General features: G+C 47.3%; 1 protein-coding gene across 2 annotated transcripts in view; it reads left to right on the top strand.

Moving 5' to 3' along the window:
- Positions 1–3,968: 3,968 nt before the first annotated feature.
- ACVR2A (activin A receptor type 2A) overlaps positions 3,969–14,333 on the top strand; it is a 61,842-nt gene continuing 51,477 nt past the window's right edge. Inside the window, exons 1-2 of one of the 2 annotated variants that reach the window (XM_080599183.1) lie at positions 3,969–4,220; positions 4,981–5,638. In XM_080599183.1, coding sequence (XP_080455309.1) covers positions 5,584–5,638 — 55 coding nt within the window. In that variant the 5' untranslated portion in view covers positions 3,969–4,220; positions 4,981–5,583. Of the gene's footprint in view, positions 5,639–14,333 lie in introns of both variants that reach the window. The other variant, XM_080599182.1, reaches the window with a different exon arrangement.

A 14,333-nucleotide genomic window follows, 5' to 3' on the forward strand; every position in this document is an offset into this window, starting at 1 on the left:
CATTGATCAGTCCACTAAAACTGAAAATTTGTATTAAAACTCTTTTAAAATAGACTGAGTTTTACATAAATTATGCATACTCATGAAATTAAGAAGAACTTTGAGGCAGCTATTTACTTTTTTTTTTTTTTTTTTAATGAAGCTGTCCTCCGGTATCTGCACTTTTTCCCACAGCCTGGAAAAGCAGGAAAAATGGTAAGGAGGAGATCCCTGCAAGTGAGATTAATTTCTTGCTGTTCTGGTCATTTTTGTTTTGGTTATAATAAGGTCAGTGTCTGAAACACCCTTCTCTCTTGCTTCCCAGTTTTAAAGGAAGAATTACTTAGACCGTGTGGGAAGATTAATGAGGTAATGACAAAGGTTGTATCTGTTAACGTTACTGCTGATATTATAAACCCCATGTTTCCCATTCTGTGATTTTAAACTGCTTGTATGGAGACTATGAATGAGTCTTGCACAATAGACTCTTACCTATAATGCTGCTTCTGTGTAAACAGCATCGATTCAGTGGTAAGTGTGAGAACAGCGAAGGCACAGATGAAATCCTCTACTCCTAGCAGTGCTCTGAAAAAGAAAAATGAGAGATTGCAGCTTTTTAATTCTTCTCATTATTCCCTAGAAGGAAAGTTATATTTGTGCTGCCTCTAGGCCAAGCACCATCCCATATGAACAAAAGAACGGAACTATGATCACATCCATTTCATCTTGCTGCTACTCCTGCTTGCAGGCTCTCTGCAGATGCGTACGTCCCTGATATTGTATCTTCAGTGCTCGTACGTCACAGTAAATGATTCATTAAAAATGCATAGACAGAGTGATCTTAGAAGAGGGAAAAAAGATCTGGAGTTTAAGGGAAAAGGGAAATAGAAATGAAAAGTCAAAAGGTAGAAAAGAGAAATACCCCTGAAATTCACATGAGAAAGGCAAGCAAAAAGACATTTAAAAAGAAAGAGGAGATGGCAACCGTATTGACATTTAATATGTCTACTTGGGATAAAACTCAGCCTTTTACTAGCAATAAAAGCAAGAGCCTAGAAAAAGCACAAAGCCTTTAAAGCATTTTGCATCAAGTACCTCACAAAAATGGTAAGCAATTTCTGCTAAGGTGTGTACGTTATTTGCACCAAACTAACTAATTTATTTTAAATATATATAATTCAGTGGAAGCAAATAAAGATACAGCTCTATCGATATTGTGCTTCTAACAATGTAACTGAACCCATGGAAAGGTGTTGCATCCATGCAACAAAAATGTTTTCTATTGTTTGCATACCAAAAATGAGCATATTTGTGCCTCTCCTTACTTGTTTCTTTTCTTACACTGCAGTGGGTAGCTCTGCAAAGGATGCAAGGCCTACATGCAGCACCAGTGGAGTTGAGAACAGACCAACCAACACCTATAACAATGCTCCTGGACTGGTATGAAAGTCTGAATGGGCTCCTTGACCCTAGTCACCACCAGTCATCGTAATCCATGTACAACTTGACATGGTCCCATTAGGCCTCAAAACGGGGAAGGAAAAGAAAGAAGCACACGCTTCATTTGCGGTTCCTACAAACCTGATAAACATGCGATTGCCAAGACCAACCGTACACGGAAGGTCACCACTTTTGTAGTATTTACTGCATGGCCAGAAGGCTTTGCTCTGCTGAACTGACCCTGCAAGCAAAATAACCACCCATGCTTACAAATAATAAGCTACTTGAGAAAGAGACACCTCCTTCCTTACTATGCCACTCATGCAAATGATGTTATGTAGATGACACATTTAGGTTATTTTGTATTAAATATAAACAGTAAAATGCGAATATGGGACATAAATTACATTCTGTCAGTAAAAAAAAAGAAAAGTGAACCTAATGCCTATAATGGAAAAAAATATGTACACACACACACACACATACAATAGCAATATTTTTAGCTATAATTTCCTGCTCATGTGGCAACATGACGAGCATTCTGAAGAAGCTGAGCCAAGGGAAAATACAACCTGCAGAACAGGTCACGTTTAAATATTCTGCTATTGAAGAATATTAAAAACTACAGATTAAGTAGGAGTGTTGTAATACTTACATTAATTAATGCTTGTAAATCATTCTGAACTACCTGGATAAAAGATGGCATAAAAAGCGTTGCCACATGTCTTGATGCTTCTAGATGTGCACAGTCCCATGCATCTCGTTTTACTCTTTGGATGTTTGAAATCAAATCTGTCACTGGAGGATGAACTTTGTGTTGGTAGGTGTTTGAACACGGCAGAGAAACGCCAAGGATGCCCGAATCCTGGTCAAGAACCCCAGCAGGTACCTCAATATGAACAGACTGAAGTATCTACATCTCTTCATCTCTGAATCCGGGTGCTAATGGTGGCTCACCAGGTCTAATTACCAAACACCTCTGCTGATCTGCGGCTCATAGAGCTCACACAGCTCGGCAGTGCTACTCAGTCTTAACGTGGTTGCAAATTCACGTATGTGAAAAACATTCCTTCCAATTTAGTACCACGCGGTATCACCAAAAACCTTAAGCCATGCCATCAGTCTGAAAAGGAAGGTATCTGAAGCGATTCAATACACGTCTGAGGTTAGCGAACAACGTACCAGCTTTTGGGGAGCTTGGTACTTCTTGCTTTCACCAGCACAGGTGTTTATGAGGCCCTTATGCTTTCCCACATTGTTCAACAGATCTGAACGAAACGTGTATTCCTTTTCACTCAGAAACAGGCAACATATTTTACGGTATACATTTAAGAAGATGGAAAAAAAAATAAGTAGGCACTTTCACAGAACTGCTGTCCTTAAGGGTGATAATTTACTGAGAGAGTGTCGTATCTTGAGTGGCACCAATATACACACATCTTCCCCCCAAAGGTGAGAAAACTGGGATTTATTCACTCTTCTTGTTCTCTCCTTCATCTATTCTGAGCAGGGCACAGGTGTTGCTCCTTTATGCTCACGTTTTGGAGCACGGACAGCTTGTTCTGCTCCTGCACAGGACACAAAACCAGGTAGCGCTGTGCTCATCTCGGGGACTTGTGAAGGCTGCCTCACTACAAAAAAGCAACGCAGGCCGCTGTGCTGCGGCGGCCAGCGGGCGCACAACGATAGGAAACAGAAGTTTGCTGCGATGGGGGGGGAGGCCGAGCAAGCTGCCAGCGGCAGGAAGCAGCTAGTTCTGTGGGGAGAGCATCTCAAACACAAAAATGCTGTGAGATACGGCGTGTAGGTACACCTAACGCACAAATGCTGTGAGATACGGCGTGTAGGTACACCTAACGCACAAATGCTGTGAGATATGGTGCGTAGGAACACCTAACGCAAGTGCTGTGAGATATGGCGTGTAGGTACACCTAACGCAAGTGCTGTGAGATGTGTTGTGCAGATACACCTAACACGGGTGCTGTGAGGCGTGCTGCGCGCTCACACCTCACACAAGCGCCGGGAGGTGCGCTGTGTGCTCACACCAGTTCGTGAACGCACACGGCCGGGGCACAACCGGGCACAAGAAGCAGCTGCCGGCGGGGCCCTGCCCTCACACCTGGCAGCGGTACCGGGCGGAGAGGCGCCACGGAGCGGCCGCCGCCGCCGGCCCCTCACGGCGGTCGCTGAGGGGCGCTGAGGGGGCGGGCGGCGCCCAACGGCCGCGCCCTGAGGCGGGGCGGGAACGCGCACGGGCGCGGCGGCACGCGAGCGGGCCGCGCGCACGCGCGCAGGTAGGGGCGGAGGGAGCGCGCCGCCGCCGGCGCTCCGCCCATCCCCGGGAGAGGAGAGCGGAGGAGGGGAGGGGAGGGGGTGGGCGGGGCCTGCCGGGCGGGCGGCGTCCGGCGAGTGGCCCGCGCAGCTGTCAATCCGGGGCGGCGCGCGCTCGGCCGGCGTCGCGCGAGGGGCCTGGCGCGGCGGGGGGCTGGGGGGGGGGAGGAGGGGAGGAGGAGAGGGAACAAAAACAATCGGCCGGGCGCCGCCATCTTGGGCCGGCTCCGCACGCCGCGCGGTGAATGGGTCGCTATGAGAGAGCCACAGGGGAGCGGCGGCAGCAGCAGCGCTCCGAGGGCTGCTCCGAGCTGCCGCCCGCCCTCGGCAGGCTCTAGAGGCGGCCGCCGCCGCCCGCAGGGAACCCCCGGGCTCGGCCTTTCCGCCTCGGCGAGCCCCGAGCCGCGCTCCTGGACCGACAAAGTTGGGCTCCGCCGCGCCGCCGCCGCCCGGGAGCCGAGGGGGTCGCGGTCGGGGGCCGAGCCGGGAGCGGGCCGGGGCCGGGGCCAGGGCTAGGGCAGGGCCCAGGGGAGCCCGGCCGGGGGCTCGGGGCTGTTCCGCGCCGCCCCGGCGACCTCTTTCTTTCCCTTTTTAATATATATATTTTTTAATCTTTTTCTTTTTTTTTCTTTTTTTCCTCAAAAAATCCTGACTGGACCGAGGGGGAGACAGCCGCCGTTGTGGTAGGGCGAGGGGAGGAGGAGAGGCGGCCGTGAGGGGTTGGCGAGCACACGGCCGGGGGGCGGCAGGGACAGGGGGACAGGGCACGACAGACGGCCGGGGGGACAGGACAGGGGGACAGGACAGGGGGACAGGGCTGCCCCAGCCCCGTGTGCCCCCCCCAGCCCCTTTCCTCCCTCAGGAGCTTCCCCGGGACTCGCCGCCCTCCTCCCCGGCGGCCGAGCGCTGCGTGCTTTTCGCGGCGTGTTTTTAATTTAATTTAATTTTTTTTTTTCGCTCTCTCCTCGTTTAAATACCAAATACAGCCCCCCCCCGCCGCCCCCGGGGGAAGGGGATGGAGGTGTCTTAGGAAAAATTCCCCATTCCGCAGCCCGGGCTGAAGGCCGGCCCGGAGGGGGGGCGATGAGCTCGGGCTGAGCAGCTGGGGACGCGGGGAGCCGGTGTCGGGGCCGGTGCCAGCCCCGGGGCTGCCCCTCTGCCGGTGCCAGCCCAGCCCCAGCCCTGGTGCTGCTCCTCGGCACCCTCAGCAGCACCGCCACCCGACCCCAGCCTGGCCCACGTGCAGCCGCCGGCCTCCTCCCGCAGGACTCCCGACCCGTCTCTTCCTCGGAGGCTTTGGACGTTGGAAGGCGAAATGGAGCTGCTCTTCTTCTCCCAAACACTACATGTTGCGTAACGGGAGCCAGGACGAAAGCCCCGACCCGTGTGCTGGTCTCGGTACGACTCCCGGCGCTCGGCACCCATCGGGGATGCTTTACGGAGCTTGATGTGGAACAGAGTTGGAGCCTCTTCGGAGACTTCGTCGTGTCCGGCGGCTTAATTGCTGACTTCTTTTTCTTAGTGGATTCGTAACATACTTTTATGAATTAAATTTTGCCACTGTTTGTACAGAAGCCAAATGACACGTGTGTTTTGAAACACGGTTCCAAATATATCCAGCCCTGAACCCGGATTCTCGCTCGAAAGAGCCGGAGGGAGATCGTCAGTCTCTACATAAACCTGATTTTACTGTTTCGTGAACATTATCCTCTTTAGAGATGTTGCTGTAGATTGCTTTACAACTGTTCAGCAAGAAGGGGGGATTTTTCCAGCTTGCTGGACCCAGGAAACTGGATACTTAAAGTCACTTAAATGTTTTAACAGCATTGGAAAATGGGAGCTGCTACTAAGTTGGCGTTTGCTGTTTTTCTTATCTCTTGTTCTTCAGGTAAGTAAAAGTTGTTTTTGTCGCTTTAAATTTAAGGCTTTGGGGTCAGCACTGGAAAGCCAGAGGTGATTTTGTTGGTTAGGATGCGGTGGGAGAAATCACTTTTCCGAACGGCAAATGTTTGGGGATGGCAGTAACTGTGAAGGCAGCAGCTGTTTTCGTCGCGGTTCTTAAAAATGTCTAACGAGCACACTTCAGACGTGTGCAGCGCTGGGATTTCAGAGAAATCGTCAGCAACAAACGTGGAGACATAACCACCTAGTGTCACATCTGGTAACCTGGCAATGCGGTTATTAGTTTCTTTTTTTTTTTTTTTCCAAAATGAGGATAACCAAGCTGAAATACTCTTACCCCTTAATTTAGAGCTCTTGTTCTGGAGCGTTCAGTGGTGGATGGCCACCTTCGTTACTGCTTCCTTAGTTTAGGATAGCCACTGTTGTGAAAGCATTCGCTCGTCCTTCGCTGATAGCAAGGGGTGTGCGCATGTATAGGTGCGTGCAGAGAAAGAGGCTGAAAAGGCACGCTTCCAGTTTCAAAGCAGTGATTTGTAACGCTTTTATCTCGCTGTTCGATATTTCGCTGTCTTCGGGTGTGAAAGTTGGGTTTCAGATGCCGCCTGGTAGCTACCAAGCGTGGGGTGAGAGCTCCCGCCCGCTTGTTGAGGAGGGAAATCCTGGTAGCAACCAGTGGCTGGAGGAACTGCTGGTGTATTTCCACTCAGAGCTCGTCAGTTTCACAGAAAACCTGCTGTGAGCCTTGTAACAGCCTTAATGTTTGTTTAGATGGCAAACCTGCTACTTTCTGCTTACATTTTGAATGTCCCTGGAGTCCTCTGTGTGTTTACACTTTTTTTTTTGGCTTTCTCGGTGGCGTTTGAAGGTGTACTTGTTGATCAGTCCGCCAGCTGCCAGACAAGTACTCAGGTTTTCGATGTAACTGGTCTCAGGGAGTAATGAGATCTGTGTAACAATAGCTTTTAAAATTTCAGCGTTATAATGTGCAGGATTCTGCTGAACGGTACATTTTCTTGTGGTTAGTAAATGGATAGTCTAGTCTTATGTCTGTAGTGTTATTGATCAATTCCGTGTGGGCTTAAATGTGCTGTGAAATGGCGATCGCTGCCAGAAATAACCCCCCAAATCCTTTCTGTTTTGACAGAGAAATAGCAGAACAGGTGAAGGACACAGCTCTTTTTTGGTTAGGGCACACCATTTATTGCTTTTGTGAGACAAAACATGACTTCTGATAATTTTGTTCTACCCTAGAAGACATCTTTCATGTTTCCCTTTACTTTCACGTTTCCCTTTACCTTGTTTTTAAGTAACTTAAATAACAACACTCCTCTTAAATCAGGAATATCCTCTACAGGGAAACTTTTCTTCGTCTCAGTGACAGTTTCTGAAAGGCTTGGTGCCATCTGTTCTTCACGTCTCTCTCCCTTCCACATCCTTCTATTAAGATCCTTTTGCCTAGAGCATAGAATAGCGATCTTGTTGACATTGCCGTATTAAAAAGAGCTGTTAAGCAACAAAGCCTGGCTTTTCTTTAGGATTTCTTGCTCATCTTGGTAAGACAAAGCGATTGTTTCTCTTGCCTGTGAAGATAGAAATAATCGTTGCTAAATGACCAAGGAACTGGCTGGAATTCGAACTGCGATTTTCCTATTAATGACATTGTTTTGGTGGCTGCTCCAGTGTTACACGCCAAGTATTCCAGTATTTAATAGTTGTTAAACTGCTTTCTCCTCTAATACTTGGAGTGTTAGTTTCTGCAGTCCTGCCGTAGGTGTAAACATGAATAAATTCCCGGGGAGCTGTTGTTTTTGCGATCACAATCATAAGATTATGTAAGCTTTTAACGTGAAGCACAGGCGCCTGGAGTAGTGTTTCTTCTGGTCGCTGTGACTCGGTGAGGTTCAAAATCACATCCGATCGATTCACTCTAACATCGTGATCGGAAGAATTAAGTTTCCTGGAAAAAAAAAAAAAATCTCGAGTTGCTGATGTAAGAGCATTGTCAGTGGTGGAAGAACTCCAGGAGTTCAGGTGTGAAGGGGTCCGGTTCTTCCTCCAGCTGCTTTGCCGTGTGCGTGTTGGGTGCTCGGGGCCCGGGGCTGGGCTTCTGCCCTGACCTGTTCGCTGCGTGTGCCGCAGCTATCTTCTGCGGTTGATTCCCCAGCCCGTGAATACCCGTGTTCTTTAACTGGGTGCAAACGGTCTGTTCTTTATGGTGGGCGTGGAAGTGGGCCTCAGTTTGAAGGCATTTTATTTTATTACCTATAAACTCCTACATGAAACGCTGTGAATGTCTTTCAAATGTATAGGAATGCCCAGGGAATTACATCTGATAATCTTTGCTGAGAAAGTTTTAAATATCATAGTCAGAAAGGGGAAATACTGCTAAAGAGCACCTGTATGACGTTACTGGAGTTTATCCAGGTATCCACAAATGCCATAAACGTGGACGTAGGGTTGCACCCCTTTGTGCTAACTGAAGAGAGTGAGATGAATGCGCAGTGAGTAAACACCAAAGTGCCCCTGTGCATCGGTTCCCTGTGCATCCCCTCATATACCTTTTATATCTCTCTATATTTTTGACAATGAAAAAGCAACTCTGAAGTAATAAAATACTCTTGAACAACTGAATGTGCTTCCTGTGCCTCTGCTGAGGCAAGGCAGTAGGTGAGCTGAGAAGAAACCCAGTAAATGAAGTGGTGTTTGGTGAGGAACGCTTCCCTTCACATGCTGCCTGGGCTCTCCCCACCCCGAGGAAGTGTGGTGCCGTGTCCTGCCCTCCGTGATCGCTGAGCTGTTCGTTATGAACTTTGGGAATAGAGCGTGTGTGTGTGCCTCGGCAGCTTTCCATGCTGTTTCGGACCGTCCAGCCTGTGTATTGAAAATGCTGGGCGAGGTGGGAGCAGTGGGTTGTCCTTACCCCAGGTCTGCTGTTGTGGGCGCTCCAGTTGTGAATTCCTCCTGGTTCTTTGTTACTCTTACACCTCGTATCTCCCAAACCTCCTGTCCTCTGTTTGAGTGTCCTGCTCTGTCTGGGGGGCCTGGGAGGCCGTCAGCGGAGCAGTTCGCCAGCTTTAAGTCTCCTCCAGGGGACCAGACCTCAGTTTGTTAAAACTCATGTAAGCGGGGCTCGTGCTAGCAGTCGCTGAAGCTGAAGGAAATGCTTCAGAAACATCCTGCTCCTGTCCCCCCAACACCAGGTCAGCCTCGAGCCTCTCAGAGGGCCTTGAGCAGTTTTTCTAGAGGAAATGACAAATCAGAGGTACCTTTGTAGCTAAAGTGGTGTTTTCACTGCATGGGGAACATTTTATTCTTTGATTTTCCTTTTATTCTCCCTGTCTAACACCAGCTGTTAGTAGGGGAAATTACTCCTTTCCCCAGGCATCTAGCTGGCACTCCTGGAGCCAAAGATACCGCGACAGGCTCGGAAGCCGAGTGCTCAGGTACTCGGGAGGAATCGAGGGGTGGGAGATGGGACTTCCATTGCTGAATTTTACTACTGTAATGTTTTTTTTTACATTCACTTCATTGCTAGCTTCACAGCACTTGAAAATCCTGCCCAAAGGTTAGCAGTAGTGTTTGTGGAGTTGTCTCTGCTGGTAGGTTCTCTGCAAGCCGTGCGTGAGCGCAGTTGGACTCTAACCTGACTGCAAGGCAGGGCAATAAAACACTTCAGACTTAGTACGACTTGTAAAACAAAGTCCTGCTCAAGTTGCCTTTTTTTTAATCGGTGCGTGCTTTCTTCTTTTTTTGTATCAAGTGTGCTGGGGTATTCCCAACCACGACAGCCTTGATGCTCCTGTTCAGAGCAGGACTTGTAAGTCTGCTTAATGCTGCTTCCACGCGTGGATCCATTTCCATGGATGTGAACGTAATGCTGTCCACAAAACGTTTTGGCTCCAGGTTGATATTAGACCTTGAATAACAGAATTTTGATCTATAACCAATGCTGTATAATCTGCCAATGCTTAACAGTTTACAAACCCTAAACCTTCTAGGTTATGAAAAATACGTGTGATGGTGTTAATTTTGCCTTGGAACATATAAACATGGTTCTAGTAGAACTCCACTTGACAAATGTTTCAAGAGAGGTGCTGCTGTCTTGGTTTTACTAACACGCTTATCCTTCAGATACAAACCTTGTTTTCATAGAGAAGTAAATAATAAGCTAATGCTTATTTAATGCTAGGTGCTGTGTAAATGTGAGGGGAGGGGGAAAGGTTTATGTGTGAGGGAAAGGCTGTTTTATCTTAAATAGGTGTGCAAGAAAGTAATTATTGCTGTTGTGAATAATAGTTTTCAGTTGGTTTTAATGGACAGTATTTGAATGCCTTTTTTTCCCTATCTTGCCGCAATTTAGGGGCAAAAGCCCTTCGAGTGGTATGTTCAGATTGTAAACAAGGATAGAAAAATAACTTTTTTTTCCCTGTTTAACTATAGCAGTTCATTTTTATCATATCCTGATTTAGTTTAAGGTAGGGGAAAAAATAGCAGCAACTCCAATGTTTTTTGTTCTTGGTGATTCCACCTTCTCTTCCAGCCTTTGCCTCTTACGCTTCTGGTTTTGATGGTGCTTGGCTTCCAATTCCCATAGCCTATTTCTCTTTGAAATTGGAATTCACATCTCTTTCAAGTCATCGTTGCCAAGTTTGTATGTATAGTCCCTAGATATCTTAAGAGGTGGTAGTAACGTTTCTGTTACAATACAGACAAATGAGATGGATACAATATGTAAAAGTAAGTATTTTGGAGACCTGTGATTCAGAGGCTTAGCAAGTCCACGGCATTTATCCTTGGGAATCATCTAGAGAATAATTGTTACAAGGCAGGCTGTAAAAAGATAGAGGTTGACAAGGAACTTGGTTGTAGGAGAGATTCCTGGGTGAAGGGGGATGCATTTCTACCGCTTAATTAACAGAAAGCAGATTAATGCAAATGCCTGCTTTAGCTGGTTGGTGGAATGCATGGTCTGTTAGCTATCTGATGTTCCTGAAAATGAGAACTCTTTAAAAAAGATCAGGAAAATTGCAAATTTTACAGCCAAGTTCTTGTGTGATGAAATCTTAATGTGTTTTTGTTGCCTTGGTGCTTAAAATTCAGCACATCTTATTTCCTCTGATTTCCATATGGAAATTGAAGTGTTACTGGATGCCAGTGACTTTATGTGGCATCTCTTCTCTCCCCTACAGTGTCTGGGTGGTGGTGGTGTTTTTTCTTAGAAACAGTTTGCAACTACAGCGCCAAGCAGCAGAGCGTATTTAGGCGTAATCCCACAGAGGATGAATATTTACTGCCATACTGTTTACAGTCATGTCTTTGTGGCTAGGACTCCCAAACGTATGTTAGATGCACCAAATACTTGAATCGCTCGTGGAAATAGCAGAGGAGAAGGGTTTCTCTGCTGCAGTAATTACTGCTAAGGCACCGTTCCTTAATGCTTCCACGGTGAAGTAGCTCTTCGTGAGGAAGGTCAGCGTTCATGGTTTTCTTCTGAATTTGTTAGTTAGAGTAGGAACTGGAAGCAAGGAGTCTGGCTAGGGAGAGAAAAAGAACATTCGCTTACTAACTGGAGGCATAAATCTTTGGTTATGTGGTTAGAGGTATTTGAAAAACACGTGGAAATGCAAGAAGCAGCTGTGGGAAGGCTGCCTGTTGCTGCGGCCAGAAGCAGTTTGAGGTAGCCCCGGTGTTGTTATTAGGGTGGGATCTGCTGAGGCTGGGTGTTGGAGGTGTGAGGAACGTCTCCGTGCCCACCTCTACTTGGGTGCTGTCAAAAAAGCTGAGTTATGTTAAAGAGTTTGGTGAAAGAACGCATGTTCTGTTTTTATCTTAACTTCTGTTCCGTGGTTCTGCCAAATTAATTCCATTTCCAGAGTCACGGTGAAGGAAGGATGAGCAGGATGGCAGCCTTCAACTCTGCTTTTGCGGCTCTCTTTGTGCTGACCCTTTCAATGCAGCGGGCCACTGTTGCTCTCAGGTAGAAGCTCTGTTACGGAAAAAATGAGCAAGTGACGTACTTGAGATTGTATTGATGCCAGCCACGGTGTGAGTGACGGCTGTGTAACCTAAAGACCTGGTGACTTCACAGTGTAGCACTAATTTCAGTGTTACTCTTGAGTTCTTCACAGAGAAGGTTTGCTAGGAACTGTTAAACTTCACTGACTTGGCCTTCATACTATGCTGAGTACCTTTAGTAGGAAAGAAGGCCACACGTCCTTGAAGTAATTTAAGTAGCTGCTTATCACCTTCCTTATTTCCACAGAATCATACAATCATCCAGGTTGGAAAAGGCCTCTAGGATCACCTAGTCCAATCTTTAACCTAGTACTGACAAGTCCACCACTAAACCATGCTAATAAATTCAACACCTACACATTTCCTGAAGACCTCCAGGGCTGGTGCCTCAAGCACCTCCCTGGGCAGCCCATTCCATTGCTGCACAACCCTTTCAGTGAAGAAATTTCTCCTAATATCCAACCTGAACCTCCCCTGGTGCAACTTGAGGCCATTTCCCCTCGTCCTATCACTTGTAATTTCGTTAAGGTATAATTTCTAGCTTAAATTCTAAGGATTTGTACGAAGCTGTACTTAGGTGGTAATTCAGTTGGAAATGCTGTAATTGCAAAAGAAACCCCATGTACACTCTTAACGGTGATGGGCATGTGAGAAGTTCCAAAACACACCAAAATGCTTTTATTAGCGTTTCATTACACGAGGGAAACATTGTCTCTAGTTAGGGAGTTCAACTGACTGAAGGGCAGGGTAGTTGGGAAGAGTCAGCGCTTTAGGAATGCTAGGTCTTGGGTAAAATTAGGCAGAAGAACATTTCCCAAATTCTTCTGTTCCCCTAGCTTTGAGATGGTCAGCAGTTGGGCTGAAAACGAACATTGCATTTGGCACTCACAAGAGCTAGGCATCGCGCTCTGATCTCGTTTTGTTGCGTGCCCAAGTGAGGCTCTCTCAGCTGGGAAAATTCCACTGTCCCCAGAGTGCTGACAGCAGGTGAGTTGCGTTTCGCTGGTTTAATTTTTAACTCGGATGCACTCTGAGGCTGATGCCTGAGAAGTGACTTGAGACATCCAGTTTCGTTTGAAGGTTTTGTTTTCAGAAGACGTCTGACTTTATTTAAACGGGATCAGAATCTTCGCTCAGAATTTGGTTGCTTTTCTCTAGCTCTAACGCTCTGTTTTCCATCGCAAAGTGGCATGCGTTCGGTGTATTGCTGCCCTTTCACCAGGAAGGAGTTGGTCTTTGAACCTGCAGCTGCACGGTTCCTTGTGCCAGCTGGAGTTGGAAGTTGGGTGGGCATCTCCATCCTTTTTAGAAATAGAAAAGGGGGGGAAAAAAGGTGGTCAAAGCGTTTATGGTATGATTTGTGTTTTCTGAAAGGTACCAAGCTTTTTCTGAGGATGGGTAAACGTGCAGCTTGTATCCTGGAAAAAATGGAGCAGGGGAGGCAACGTGGTGATTTCACTGTGATTGGCGGCAGCCCTGAAGAGCGTTTTAGAGACGGTCTGTGCCTTGTCTGGTGACTGTTTCTGAACCTGTTAGTGCATGGGGCTGCAGAGCGAGCACAAACCCCAGATCACTGTCAGTGTTCAAACTGAGCCACAGTCCTGCTTAGCAAATGTAACGGGGGGCACAACGCAAGCCCGTGCGCTTTGAGGCCAGAAGAACACTCACAGAGTCATGTTTAGTGTTGTTTTTAAGGTAACTTCATCACAGTGGCTCTGAATGGAAACGGGAGCTTCCTCTTTGAAATAACTTAAGGAAAATCCTAGGTGTGTGGGTTAACTTGGGTCCTTGGGGGTCCCCTCCAGCATCCTGCTCAAAGCAGTGCCTTGTCCACCGAACCTGCAGGCCCCTTTCTGAGGGCGCTGTGTCCCCGGGCTCTGCTCTTTGCCTTTGTCCTTGTTGCATGTCACAGGGCTCATGCTTGGCCACCCCTGCAGGCTGCCGAGGGGACATCGCTGCTGCCGAGCACCCGTGGGTGCTGCGTGGGCCCTGGGGGCTGCCTCTGGGTGTTTCGGTGTTTGGCCTCCCGCTCCGGGTGCGTCCCTTCTGCTCCAAGCACACGCTATAGCTGGACCTTGACCTTCATTTACTAGCTGGCGTAGCTGATTTTAAATTCACTGCAGCAGTTTCCTTCTGTGTGGCGGCTTACAGCCTGATGGTGAGGAGGTGGTTTTTGGTAGGTGAAGCTGCGACAGCACGACCTTATTTCTTACTTTTTCAGGTCCAGAGATTTAATCTCATCTCCGTAGCACTAATCTCTAGTCTCTAAATACCACCTAAATGATAGCAGCGGTCTTCAGCTGGTCTGTTGTATTTTGAATACTCAGATTTCAATATCAGCATTTAAGATGAATTTGAATCAGTCTTTAAAAGCAGTGTTTAAATATAACTGGTCTCTTTATCAGGCCTGTTAACATGCGAAGCTTTCCTTCGAGGAACGGGAAAGTTGCTCATAAACAGGGACGGGGCTGAGTTTTGTTGTTCAGCTATGCTGTTAAGTGTATGAGACAAAATTAAACTTTGCAGTAACTGTTAATTTTAGACATTTTTGGTAGTGTTTGTCAGGAGATGGTACAGATAGTTCTCTCCAGCTCAGAGCAATTACACGATGGAAGTTTTTTCTTCAAATATTTCCATGTTTCAGGGTTGAAAAAAAAAATAAGGCT

This window comes from Anser brachyrhynchus (genome assembly GCF_964034855.1).
Source record: "Anser brachyrhynchus genome assembly, chromosome: 7".
Taxonomy (NCBI): domain Eukaryota; kingdom Metazoa; phylum Chordata; class Aves; order Anseriformes; family Anatidae; genus Anser; species Anser brachyrhynchus.